This window comes from Neolamprologus multifasciatus, chromosome 22 (genome assembly GCF_963576455.1).
Source record: "Neolamprologus multifasciatus chromosome 22, fNeoMul1.2, whole genome shotgun sequence".
Taxonomy (NCBI): Eukaryota; Metazoa; Chordata; class Actinopteri; order Cichliformes; family Cichlidae; genus Neolamprologus; species Neolamprologus multifasciatus.
In genome coordinates, this window is record NC_140459.1 from 30,903,327 (window position 1) to 30,917,505 (window position 14,179).

At 42.8% G+C, this 14,179-nt stretch overlaps 1 protein-coding gene across 1 annotated transcript; it reads right to left on the reverse strand.

Annotated features, from left to right (window-relative positions):
- Positions 1–3,197: 3,197 nt before the first annotated feature.
- Positions 3,198–13,704, reverse strand: irx1b (iroquois homeobox 1b). The gene is made up of 5 exons (XM_085149111.1): positions 12,948–13,704; positions 12,001–12,243; positions 10,813–11,611; positions 10,475–10,535; positions 3,198–9,881 (listed from the first exon to the last, which is right to left on the reverse strand). The coding sequence occupies exons 1-5, from the start codon at positions 13,182–13,184 to the stop codon at positions 9,833–9,835; spliced, it is 1,389 nt and encodes a 462-aa protein (XP_085005237.1). The 5' UTR covers positions 13,185–13,704; the 3' UTR covers positions 3,198–9,832.
- Positions 13,705–14,179: the final 475 nt, after the last annotated feature.

Consider the following 14,179-nt stretch of genomic DNA (forward strand, 5'->3'; position numbering starts at 1 on the left):
ACAGAGACAAGCTAACCCTCTTAGCCAATGTGCAGCATGTGTGTGTGTGTGTGTGTGTGTGTGAGAGCGAGAGAGTCTAAGAGGTAGACACGGACAGACACAGGCAGAGAGCGAGACAGGTTTAGGCTACAGGAAGCTCTTAAGAGTGTGTACAGTTTGCGTTGAGCCCTGGGAGGCCAGCCGTATTCCTCCCTATCACTTCCACTTCATTACTTCGGGAGCGGACATACATTATTCAACTCCGCAAGCCTCAGTCCACAGGGACCGATAGAGCCTTTAACAAACACTTTAACCTGCCTTAACTCGCCCATTGATCCTGTATTTATTTGTCCATTATCTCTCGTGGACTGCTTTGGTTTGTCTTCATTTATATCCCCCTACTGGTCTCAAAACAATTACTCAACCTATGTGACCGACAGTATCGTCTGAAATAAACTTTGTATTTTCTAAAGACGGGCTTTACTCTCTCAGTATTATTATTATTTGGTATTACCACAGATCTCACAGTCTGTATCAAAATTGTGCAAAAATCAAATATTTCAGTTTAAATATTTCGGTTCTCTTTCTTTCTTTTGAAGGAAAGATATTTCATGTGATTTTTTATCCAGCTGTGTGTTAGGTTGGTTCAAACCAAAGTGGGATAAACTTGAATAATTAAAATATTAGAAGCATTTTTGAGCTGCTACACAGAACCTGGGATATTGGTTATTATTTCAGTGGTAAACAAGATAACCGAGGCTAAATTTCAGAATGAATCAGAACATCACAGAGTAATCAGTCTGCACCGATGTGCCCACCTTAGAATCACAGATGAGGGGGAACACCATGATAATAGATTCACTATTTCACATTTTCCCTGGTGTTTTGGCTTCTGCAGTTCCACAGCTTAGACCTCAGCTGCCATCCTCTGGCAGTCTAGAGAATTACACCCTTACGACAATGCTGGTGGTGCCTGTGTGTGTGTATTTGCTTGTGTGTGGTGGTGTAAGCCTGAGGGTGCAGCAGGCTCAGTTTGCAGTTGTTATTGACCAGGGTGAGGAGGTCAGCCACAACTGTGTGAGTGACTAAAGATGACACAGTAGATCTACTTGTCTGCATGCTTTTTGCTCATGTGCATGTTCACTTGGGTGTGGTTGCAGATTTCATGTTACATCCATGGATGGACCTCCCAAGAAATTTGACCACCAGCAGCGTCTACCCAGCTGAGCTCACACCAGTTTTTTTTATTATTATTATTTTTTGTCCAATTAGCATATCATGCTATTAAAGTGCAGGAGGCCAAACACAGTAAGGATAATATTAAAAAAATAGTCTTCTTCAGTAATGACACTATGTTAAGTTTTTATCCACATATCAAACAGAAATGTGAATTAAGGTAGACAAAAGATATTAACTAAGGCATCAATCTTCATTTCCACTATTTCCCAGCAAATGCTGCTAACTGTCTGATCTCTGCATTCCACATCTAGAGAGCTCAGCAGCTCCCGTGAGAGCCTACTGTGTGCCATGACTGATCACGTGTCATCAAACGCATTTCACTAGTATAAATCCACACCAAATGCCTCAAAAACCTATGCAAATGCAGCCAACAGAGAAGTCGCATGTGATAGCAGTCGATTAAGTGCTTCTTTCTGGAGCGCTGACACTCCCCGGAGAGGAGCTGGGCAATAATTTCCTCAGATTGCCCCTATGGGAACAAGGCTGCTGGTTTTCTATGTCCACTCCAATCACATCTCTAATGGAGAGGCGGGTAAGCATCTGTGACAGTGGGAAACCAGATCTGTACTCCCCCAGTGTGTGTGTGTGTGTGTCTCTTGCAGATAAACAGTTGGCAGGTTTCCCCTTTCCCTGTGCATGTGCGTGAACACACACACACACACATCTGAGGAGGGGAAATGCAAGCTGGACAGGGTTAATACACTCCATTAAGCTCTATTACCCTAAAACGACTTGGGCAAATGAATGAGGACTCACATTACTCTGCAACTGTTTGTGTGCGTTTTTGTGTGTGTGTGGTAGAATGATACAGTGTATGTACATGCACGTGCATGCATCTCAAGTGTAATTAATCTGTGAAGATATGTGACCCATGAGCCATCTATCATTATTCACAAAGACAGTGGGGGGGAGGGGGGCTTCACCCTGTCTTAGTGTATCTTACCATATACCATGATATCATTCTATTATGAATTTAAATGTTTTTTTAAGCTATTTTTTAAAATATGTTGTTTAAAAATCTTTAGATACCTCCAATTTAGAGGTAATGGACAGCTTTTCTACGCATTTCCTTGGCAGTGCCGCAGTTTGAGGTAAAACATGCTAACATGTTCACAGTGACAATGCTAACAATGCTAACAATGCTAACGTCAATATCTTCAGTCATTTTATTTTACTTTATAACAGGTAACTTGTCTAAAAGCAGTGTGAACAAATATGACTGATATATGTTGCATTCAGTGCACCAACTACACTTGCTATGTTTCTTGTGTTATGTTTGAGGGTTAGTTAGGGTTGTGGCAAGGGAGCAACCAGAATGTAGCTTTTCTTGGCTACAGGTTGGCTAAGGTCAGTGTTGCCAACTCCTCAGTAAGGAAAATCGCTATTGGTTGTCCTAAAAGTCGCTAGAAGTCGCTAAATGACGTCATCACCTAATTTGCATAATTGGTCATGCTAATGTAATTGTAACCTACATTGTTGGAGAGAGAAATAACATCGTGGAAGAGACATAAGTGAGTAAAAAAACGTCCTAAATGCATTTAGAATTTATTTAGAACTACAAATTAAATTTCTTTTAGCAATTATTGTTTATAATTATGTCACAATTCCAACCCTGCTCCTTTATCCGGGCTTGGACCGGCAAAAGTGACCAGAAATAGGCACTCTGGTGGAGTTACTTTGTGTGTGTGTGTGTTTATAAGTAGTTTTAAACCTTGTGATCCACAAAACAGCATAAGAGTAAAAGAGTAAAAGAAGAACTGACTGCGTTACAGCACCCGCTGCTTGTTGAGAGTAAAAGCGATATGCGCTTTCACGTCTTTTTTTAGCGACTTTTTTTAGAAAAAAAGTCTCTAGGGGGTCTGAAAACTCGCTAAATATAGCGACAAAGTCGCTAAGTTGGCAACACTGGCTAAGGTTAGCTTAGCTGACTAATGCTGCTAGCATTAGTCAGCTAAGCTTAATTAGCCATAAAGTGTGTTGATAAGCTGAGGCTGCTGTGTAGTGCTGTAGTCATTGAAAGGGATGTAAGTCACAGTAGATTATATTAAATCACTGGTTTTTCATGTTTAATTCCCATGGTAATAACACCTCTAATGCTAATGTTTGCCAGGTAAATATTTTACAGATTAGCGTGTTAGTAGCTTTCATGAGTTTTTGTTTTTCTTTGATGCCAAGAGCTCCATTGGGAAAAATGAAAAAGAATAATTGTATAAAAATGCTGGCCACATTAGCATTGTCTTCTACAAATGTGCCACAGTAGTATGGCAAAAGCTGCCCAAGGTTGGTTGACATGGAAAGCAAAAAAATCAATGTTCACCATACTCCAGGTTTCAATTATTTCACACACAGGTGAGTGCGCCACTGCTCTTATCAGTTACATTTATCAAAATCCAGCTAAAGAGGAAATTATGGTTCAGCTGTCTTAGCAGCTCATCTGTTCATTGGTAGCTACAGAGTGCCCATTTACCTGCAGAGAGTATATTGTCAGCTAGAGGCAGGGTTAAAAAATATGTGGTACAACTGGTCTGTGGGGTAATCAATGCTCAACTCAACTCAAAAAATTAAAAAATCCCAAAACTTCACAAAACATAACAAAAGTGATTTCAGAGACAGAAAGCATGTCTCAGTACAAACCTTTGATTATTTTGGCTTCTGTCACTTCAGCTGTTCCATCACATTGATGAATTTCCAAAAACACTTCTGTTTTATTCAACTTCTGTTGTGTTTTGTGTATTTTTCCAACATTTTTCTATTTTTGCTCATGTGCATTTGATCTGCCTGGGCCACCGAACTAATAGGTCCCTTTTAACCAAATATCTGGGTAATTAAAACTGATAAAGATGCCTTTTTTCTGTAGTTTAGTATTAGACCCATTTAAATTGATGCTGTGTCTAGAATATGATACACATAAGTTGTTTGTATTGGAATTTTTACTTTATTACTGTCTCTTATCAAGTACACAAGGCTTTCATGGCTTAATAAACAAAAACTGATTAGTATAGTTTTCTAACTGTTTCCATGCTACAAAAGTAATTTTTCACTAAAAAAGGTCAAATCATGGGTTAATGGTGTTCGCGATATCCAGTCAGTGAGTCCATAGACCCTCAACAAGCATTCGCGGAGTGCATTTCCCGCAACATTTTCCCAGATATTCTGAAAACGGTGGCACAAATTACAGAAATCCCCAAGATCTGATATTTGGGGCAGCTTCTCCGCCCCTCTCTAACACACCAGCATGCCTCAATGGATGCTGAACAAAGACGCAGTGAGTCCTCAGCCCGCCTTTAGGACTCTCCCAGCAGTAAACTAAGCTAAGTTTCGACGCTATAACAAACCCGTGGATAAACATTGTTTCAAAATGGCTGAAAAGAGCCATCGATGCGAACACCCTACCGCAAACCTCCCCTTCGCTCCTAATCGGCTTCCTCTCTCAGATTATTGCCGTGAATGGGCAGACAACAAGAGAAAAGACTTATCACTCCCACTCTTTCATAGCATTTGTTGTGTGTATTTTCCCCCTGTATATTAAATTTGTCTGCTTTTTAAAGGCAGTGGCGACGTTTGCTGTTTGTCTGTACCGTACTCGCAGCTGCAACGCGACAATAAAGCAGGCTAAGCAGCAGCACTCTGTAAACTCAGTATTGTGGAGCTTGTTGAATTACCCATGAGTTTTGATACTTTGCTTTTGTGCCTAATTCCACTAATCCCTGCGGAGGAACAGTGAATGGTCTAAATTCCCTATGATATCTTGTCTAGGCTAAACATTTGCTCACTTACGTATACACTGGGTACAGAAAATTATTCTTTTGACAACATTACAACAGATTTAACCCAGTGCCCCGCTTATCCTGCGATGACATGCATTAGCTTCATTGCATTGGGAGGTACATTTCCATTTCAAATTACAGCTCAGCAGTTAGCATCCAGACACACACACACCGTTTTGTTTTGTGTTGTTTTTTTCTGTAGCTTGGTCTTGAGCTGCAGTGTTAAAGAGTTTTACGTGCAGAAAGTCCATTAAAAATTCCACAAATATTAACTACCATGTTAATTATTACTTCTCCAGGGACTTTAACCGCGTGTCAGTCCTTTTCTTCTCCAAGCCCCTTGAGGTCAAGCTCTGTAAAGCCTATTTGGCAATCAAACACTGACCCTCCCTAACTCTCATTTCTCCCCCACACACCTCTCTTGCCCTCTTTTTCTTCCCATGGCCTTTTTCTCTGCCTCATCATCCCCCCTTTCTTTCTCCTCCCCTGCTCATGTCCCTTTCTGTCCGGCTGGCCCTCTCAGCGGGGCTATAGAGTCCTAACTTGTCTACATTTACCCCCTGCGTTGGATGACCAATGGGGCCGTTGAGCAGAGAGTCCCTCCTTCGGCGCTTCGCCATTCTCCGCAAGTCAGCTCATGCTCTCTGTTTTCACGACCTCTGACCCTAGGCCATGGCAACTGTGGCAGGAATGTCAGGAGTGATTGGCAGGATAAAGAGTGCAGGCCCTCTCTCCTGCACAAGCGGATTTGAGACACTTTGAGGGGTGAACAATGGCGGATTTGGGCTCGATTGGATCACTGATGAGCTGATGACTGTCAAAAGAGCACGTCGTCTTTACATAAGCCCGATTATCTCTGCGTGGCGGAGGAGCAGAGGGGTAACCGCTGTAGGAGGAAGGGGCAACCGGTGGGGATTTCACCCCCATGCCGAGTCCCTCGAAAAGGGGATAGACCTGCACACGAGGGCCAGGCTTCGAGGCTTGGACCTCTCTCATCCACTGGGGGCCTTTAACAAATCTATTCAGGCGACCGGGAGCCCTCATACATGTGGGCATAATCGCAGGAGGATGGCAAAAGAGTGATGACGGGGGGGCTGCGAGGGGGGATGACACATGGAGGCAATCATTGTTCAATCCCTGAACATCCCATCAAGACGACAGAGGAGCAGAGAGAAAGGAAACGCAAGGATATATATAGAGAGAGTGAGACGCTGACAGAAAAGAGCAGTGGGACACGCAAATCAAAGCCAAATCCCTTCCATAATCTGCCTTATTAATGGGGATTAGAACTCACCAAAGAGCCTATATCAGAATACCAAAGCACCAATAAAGACTCTGCTCACACTGAGAGTTTGAGGAGTTGATATGACTCTAAAAACTCCACACAGAGACTCATGTGTTGTGTTGTGTTTCTTTTTATAAACTGTTGGATTCTACCAGTCGAAAAGTTTCAGGACAATTTGGACCCTAAACTCTGATGGAGTTTGCTTTGGCACAACAACAAAAAAGAGAGAAAAAAAGAAAAACCTAATCATATTTTGGATCTGCTCTGCTTTTTCCACTCCTTTCATAACGCAACATGTTTTGGACACGCCGTGTAACAGATATAAAAAGGCCATTTGATGTCATTTTCAGCCCCATCATGCTAAGCTCACTGATTTCCAACTCTGACAGAATAACATATTGTTCGAAAGAGTGAAGGGGTGCGAGCGAGAAGAGCGGCTGATATTCTCCTCAGCGGTGCTCATGGCAGTCTGTCAGAGCTGGCAAAGGAAATGAAAATGGCCTCAAGTGTCTGGCTTGCTTCCACGCCGCTCTCACATCAATGACAACCCTCGCTGCATCATCTCTCCCTCCCTTATTTGCCTTCTTTAGACTTAAATTTGCTCTTTTCGTCCCTCGTTTGCTGACACTCTGGGTACGTGGGTGGGAAAGCAGAGGGACAGACGACACAAGTGCGTACGAGACACACCTCGTACGCACGTCAGATTTACGGCGAGGTTCCAACATCGTTATGAAACCACACTCGGCAGCCTGGTAGCTTACCTTAAAAAACAGGTTTAAAAGAATGTCCTGCCTTTGTCCGGGAGTGGCAAAATTTGCCTGCCAGCATCTCTTTGAGGGAAATAAGCACTTTATAATTTTGTCCACAGGAAAGCAAAATCAGAAAAGATGTTTTTTAAGGGAGATTTTGAGTCAGCTAACGGCTAACATATTCCTTTAAGACTGTTTATGGAGAAAATGCATAAATTTGCTACATGTCAGTTTAAAAAATTAAAGGTTTAGTTTTTTGTGTGTTTTTTATATACATATAAATTTGAGTGATTCTTATTGGAGGATTATGTGTGCTGTTTCATGTTGTTCTTTGTGGGGATGATTTGTCGGGAGCCAGCCCGAGAAAGCTTCTCGGCGGAGACAATAGAATAACTGAACTGGACTGGACCATTAATATAATGATAATTGTAAAAAAATTTATTATAAAAAGGGCTAATGTAAAATCTCAGATTTTGATCACTTGTGCCTATATTGTTTTTTAAACGTGGATCAAATTTTTAGGATAATCTAATAAAAGTTAGACGAAACAAACTGTGATGCTTGAGCACAATAGATCAAATGTAGGATTTTAAAATTAATGTGATTATAAAGTATTTTACTTGTTTTTTTAAGACAGTCTGACTTCGAAAAACATATATATACCATGGCGATGGGCAAATTTGGTCTTTGAAAAAACTATAGTGCTTGTGTTTTTGAATTGGAGTTCATAATAAGTAGTATTTGATGCCTGGCTTAGGGTTACTCCTCACTGCTTTGCATCTAAGTCCAGTGGAGAGTCAATTAAAAAAAAGAAAAAAAGTGTATCTTCATATATCTTATATCTCAGATAAAACCTTTCCAGTTTATCAAAATAAAATTAAAAAATGACCAAATTAGTTCTTTTCGCCTCCGATTGGATGGCTGTCAGGATGTCAGCTCTTTGCAAACAACAGTTCCAGCAGCTGCTCGGCTTTCAAAACCCGATCCCGCAGCAAAGGTTTGCGTATCGTACCTGAGAGGTGGTGCAGACACCACCGTGGGGGCAGCCGTGCTCTTACTTTCTCTGAGAGTCAGGTGGCAGCATTGAGCCAATCTCCAGATTCACAAATCTGGTGGTTCTGATTTTATTCTCCTCTCCTTCCAGAGCATGATTTACATTCAGATCACCATCTAACTGTAGTTTTGCTCGATGCCCAATCTGGACCACATTTAGATTAATTTCCATTCCACAAAACAGTTTAACAACGAAATCAAAGTTAATGCACAAGCTGCTGTCCTGTTATCAACTGTTGATGTTAAGCTACTGGATGGCAGAAAGCAGCTATCTAACATATTGCCACATATAGATTTTTCCACCTTTCAATATATGTAATTTTTTAAAACCAAATTTGTTCTTCTATAGACTTCAGCAGTACTTCACTGCTTAAACTTCATCATACACTTTACAGGCCACATTTTAACAGCACCTCGCTAAGGCCACTTCCCTTCTTCCATCTAACTAGTAAGTGTTAATAATTTTAAATACCAGACTTTCAAAGACTTGTAGCAAAGATTTCAACAAACAAGTCAATCTAAATTTTATCTGCACGTAAACCTGGAGCTGTCTGGGCCCCTTGAGAGGCCCCAAACTGTGCCGCTAAACCAAGCATCGGACCACAGCTTTGAAAACAGTCGCCGTTAGCAGCTCTCAGACCCCCCACCATCTTCTCTCTCTCTCTCTTTTTCTCTCTATGCACCCCCCTGTCTTTGGGCCTGTGAACGTCAAGGATGCCACAAAGTGACACACAAGCCCACCACCACCGCCCCAACCCCTTCTCTCGCCTCCCCCATGAGCTGCTGCCCCCATACTGGCTTGCTGGCCTTTCCTCTCCGTCTGATCCATATTTCAGAGGCGGCAGTGGTGGCACCGAGGGGTATAATCCAACATTAAAGCGAGGAGGCCTGGGCTGAAAGCACAAGCGCAGGTTCACAAGGTCCTGGAAATCTTCAATTTTCAATTTCCGCAGCGTTTGCAGTGGCTTCCAAGGCGCGGGCATAAGTCTTCGAGCTTTGTTGGCGAGAGTGCAGGTTTCAATAAAACTGACTTTCCTGGTAGTTTAAAAAATAAAGGAGCTGACACTGCATGGTTCGTGTGAAACAAACTAGACACAGGGACGACGAGGTCAGCTGCAGATTAACTGCAATACTTGTATTATATGTATATTAATATAGATATATAATTACCCTTAAAATACCAAATTCACTTAAGCTCTTGAAGGAGAATTTCTCTGCATACATTAATTGCACTCTCTGTATTGTACTGGTTACTTATTGTAAATTTATGTTATAAAAATCCTAAATTCAGGCACTAAAAAAAAATAACAATACTAATAATAATGGGTGCTTAGTTTAGGAAGTTTACAGTGCTTCTTAATTTTCATTCTGCCCTTTTTCCTTTGATTTCTTTGGCTGGAAATCGGTCCTCTCTTATTAAATACAGGTGGTGGGATTTTCTTCAGTAATAAAGCGCTATAATGACATTTATTTAGTTCCCAAAAAATATATTCTTTAAAGACAAATTCATATCCTGTATTTACAATTTTTTTCCAAGGTTTCCATTCACAACAGAGGAACAGAGGGGGGACATAAGAGGACATAAAAGAGAAATACAAGTGATTCAGAGACTAAAAAAAACAAACAAACAAAAAACGCGAACATCTCTTTTTCATGTGGAAGCTAAACAGTAATACTACAACAGGCCTCCCAGTCCAAAAAATATCCTTCGTTAAACTGTTCTCCATTAAATAAAATTATTCCTCTTTTTCTTTCTCTTCTCATATTGTTGTTGTCAGAACTCGCTGTGCTGCTGTCCCGTGGTGAGGTCTGAGGAAAGAGAAGAAGAGGAAACTATTGCTCAGAGGTGAATAAAGTCTAGACATTATAATTATATTATCTGAAACAAATTTGGCAATTTTACTCTTAAAAAGAAATCCTTCGTTTAAACTAACGAAGCAACTTTTTTAACACTTCAAGTTTGTTTCCTTCAAACGGTGTTAAGCTGTATTTATGCAAATTAAAAACCCCACTATAGGTAAATTGTTTTATGTCTTTTCACGCTCTGCTTCATTCATGATGTTGCCATCAGGGCTTTCTTTGACATACATTAGCTTCATTCACGGGGGGGTGGGGGTGGGGGGGCGTGAATAAATAGCGGCAGATTATTTAAATGACATAGGTGGCGATAGCTCATTGTTGGAGGATGGGGGGGCAGGCTGGGAGGGGAGAGAGGGAGGGAGAGGCGCAGAATATATCAGACTCCTGCCTGACGAGGCGTTAAAGTGGGGACTCAATCGTATGATTTATGTGCCGAGTTCTGCCTCCCCGACCAGTCAGGTGTAACAGTGTTTACCTCTTGCTGTAAGGTTCATTTAATCGAGTCTGATGGTGTTATAATGCCAAAATTGATTTGAAATCACCTGTCAGTGATCATCTGAAAGGGGGACTTCAGGGAATCGGGCCTGTGGTCGCTCTCTTCATCTGCGGAAGGAAAGAAAACAAACTAGTGAGTGACAAGGTGTTCGTGAAATTACCTTTGAAAATAAAGTGAAACTGCCCTGCAGGAAGGAGAGCTGCTGTTGTCGCCATTTGAGTAATTCAACGGAACAAGTCCTATGAATAATAATAATAATAATAATAATAATAATAATAATAATAATAATAATAATAATAATAATAATAATAATAATAAGAAGAAGAAGAAGAAGAAGAAGAAGAGGAAGAAGAAGAAAAAGAGACGTTGAAATCAGGCCCATACCATCTCTTTTTGGACTGAAGCTCCCTGATGACTCTACATCGCTGTCGTCTTCCGTACCCGACGTTCCCGTGCCGACCGCTGCCGGTCGTGCGTCACGACGCGCAGCCGGCACTGCGCCGTGGACGGGCAGGTGTCCGGCCGGCGCCCCTGCCAGGAGCGACCTCATGTTCAAAAGAGAGTTGGCATTCAGAAAAGCTGCGTTGGCCCAGTTGTGCAGCTTGCCAATCTGGCACGTATATATTCCGTGACCCGGGAGTAAGGCCGGGTGTCCGGTGGAGGCCAAAGCCGCGTGGTGCGCAAGGGCCGCGGGGGGAGATTTGTGAGAGCTGTCGGGCGCCGTGGCGGTCTCAGCCAGAGACCAGATTTTAGGTTTGCTCTGTGCTGGTCTCTGGCACTCCTGCCTGCCGGGCGAATGATCCGCGGGAAGCTTGACACTGGGCGATTTACCGAGAGAAACACCCGCCTCGGCTCCTCTCAGGGCCTCCGCAGAAAGCGTCCTGCTGCTCTCCGAGCTCTTCGACTCAGAGGCCTGCTCGGCGGCGGACAGGCCCGCCTCGGCCTCCCCCCTCGCGGAGCCACGCTCCCCTTCGCGCTGCTCCTCGGGTCTCTCGATATCGACGGTTTCCAAATCTATCTCCTCCTCTTCATCTTCGTCGTCGCTGCCGTTCTTGCCGTGCTCGTGCTCGTCCTCGTTGTCGCTGCTGAAGATGCGGCCGTCCCGGTCCTCAGCGCTGCGGCCCCAGGTGACCTTGTTCTCCTTCTTCAGGCGTCTGCGGGCGTTCGCGAACCACGTCGACACCTGTAAAAGAAAAGCGCGTTTTTAAGCATTATTACTCAGATGCTGTGGTTTGAAATCTGTAGATGGGGAATTATAAAACATTTAAAAAGACATCTGATTTTATTTATTATTCCTGAGCTCAGATTAAAAAAACTGAACTGAGGTTTTTTTTCTCTGCAGGTGTATTAAAAACAGTCATATGTGGGCCAACTGAGTTCTCATAACAAATAGCAGTGCTATTGAAGGACATTAAAATGAAGAATAAAACCTTTAAAATAATGATTAGTGATTTATTTTAAGTGGGCCTGGAGGCTGATGCCCACCAAATTGTGCTTGTAAGGTGCCAGAAAGACCACTGAACTGAAACATTTTATACAAATTGAGCTCTGAAAACATATCACGCTGCCCACCTGTGTGAGTGTCATTCTCGTAATGATAGCAAGCATGATCTTCTCTCCTTTGGTGGGGTAAGGGTTCTTCTGGTGTTCCTGCAGCCAGGCCTTCAGGGTGCTGGTAGTCTCCCTTGTGGCCGTTTTGGCCCTTGACGGGTCTCCGTACGGGTACTGGCCGTAGGGGTAGAAGCCTTGGGCGGTGTGAACAGGTAGAGAAGCTGGGTGGGACCCCGGGCTGTCCTTCAGCTCATACTGTGAGCCCTGGAATGTTGTTGGGAGAGAAAAAAAATGGGGGCAACTTGTTGAGCAACTCCAAAGATATTTGCGCCTCACGTTCAGAAAATTTGTAAACAGGAAAATACAAAAGGAAATTTGGAGCAAAAACTTTTTGCGTGACAAAACAAAACAAAACAAGTTTGAAAAAAATCATTAATCAGACACAGATCACAACAAATATCCCTCATTTTAGATCGCTTGCAAAATTCTATGATCTAGGCCTACCATATTATTTTGTTTTGATTTTTATTTAATTCAATATTGATAAATGCCTTTATGCTAAAACGTGCAGCCTGCCACGGTAGACAGGTCCACATTTGTAGAAAAAAAGCAAAAAACAAACAAAAACAACAACATTATGTTCAAGCTTTCAAAAACCATGACCTCAAATTAAATTTGAAACTGAAGTTTAGTGTCACGCTCCCAGAGATTGTTAATTTGTGTTATGTGGCTATTCAGTTCTTTGCAATTCACCCAAGTATTTATAGCTCCAACACACAGACAATTAAATATTAATTATTAATTATTAATGTATCTCAATAAAATTCACAAAAATTCTCTTAAAAAACAAACAAAAACAAAGCGAACAACCCGCGCATTTAAATGGTTCAAGTTGTATTTACGCATTACAGTGAAAAGCTCAGCCTCACTATTTTCTTATGAACACCTGAACGTGTATCATCTCTCACCATCTGGGATATGAGGGCGAGGTCTGTGGCTCCGCTGTACGGCAGAAAGGCACTGTAGTTATGAGCCGCCCATGGGCTTCCGTACATCCCCAGCATGGAGCCGACAGCCGCGGCGGTCGCTGATGAGCTCACGCCGCCCTCGGTGGTTCCTTCCCGGGCAGAGCCCGGCCGCTCGCCTCCGTACACCTCATGGGAGGCGCTGAGGAACTGGGGATACCCCAGCTGAGGCAAAGACATGTCCGGAGTACGCGTGCAGTAAATCTCTCCCAAAGTCACAAGAGCGAAAAAAAAGAAAGATGATGCAGGAAAAAAAAAGAAAAGAAAGAAGGAATCCCCAAAAAAGAACAGCAAAAGCGGGACAGTTAAAAAACAAAACAGGATGACCCCCACTTAAAAAAAGAAGAATCTGTCAGCCTTCCCTTCCACCGAGTTGTGTCTCTGGAGCAGTTTGGCACTTTCGAGTGCGGAGTTGATGCGTATGTCTGGCCGCAGGAGCTTCTGGATGTGGAGCTGAGTGACTGATTGGCAGCCTACTTAAGCACCAAGCTCCTCCTATGCCCGGGGCAGGCGATTAGTGCATTGGTTAGCCCAGGTCGTCTGCGTGTGCGCGCGTGTGTATTGATGTGTGTGATTTAATTTCGACAGTCTTCACTGTGTCTACCGAAAAGGTAACCTGTGTGTGTGCGCGCATGTGTGCGCAGTGTATGTGTGTCTTGCGCAATGAATTCATTAATTACCACTACTACAATAATAATAATAATAACAATAATAATAATCTCTCCGTATTTTGGTGTCATTTTTCGGTGCTTTGACTGCTGACTCGTGGGGTATGCCCGGACATTCCTGGTCCAGCAGATGGGCCGGGAAGCATTGATATGGTCGGACAGATCCACGAGGAATGTCCGTGATTATCGACGGAAGTCAGTGGAGCATATTTTTTCAGAGCTGTGGAGATAAAGGAGAGTGGAGGTAATGACAGAGATCGAAGATGATAGGAGAAGGCAGAGATACGGAGCGCACGGGAGCTGTGGAGTGGAAAATGACAGATGTTTGCTGAGAAGAATAGACTACTGTACTCTGCTAGGCCCTTGGTATCAGTTGCAGATGTCGCAGAAATGTTAAAGCTGCTATTTGAGGTATGAGATGAAAAGTGGTGGTGGTGGTGGTTTTTTTTTTTTTTTGGTGGGGGGGACCATATTTATGTGGGAGAAAGTGTAAAAATGGACCCTCAC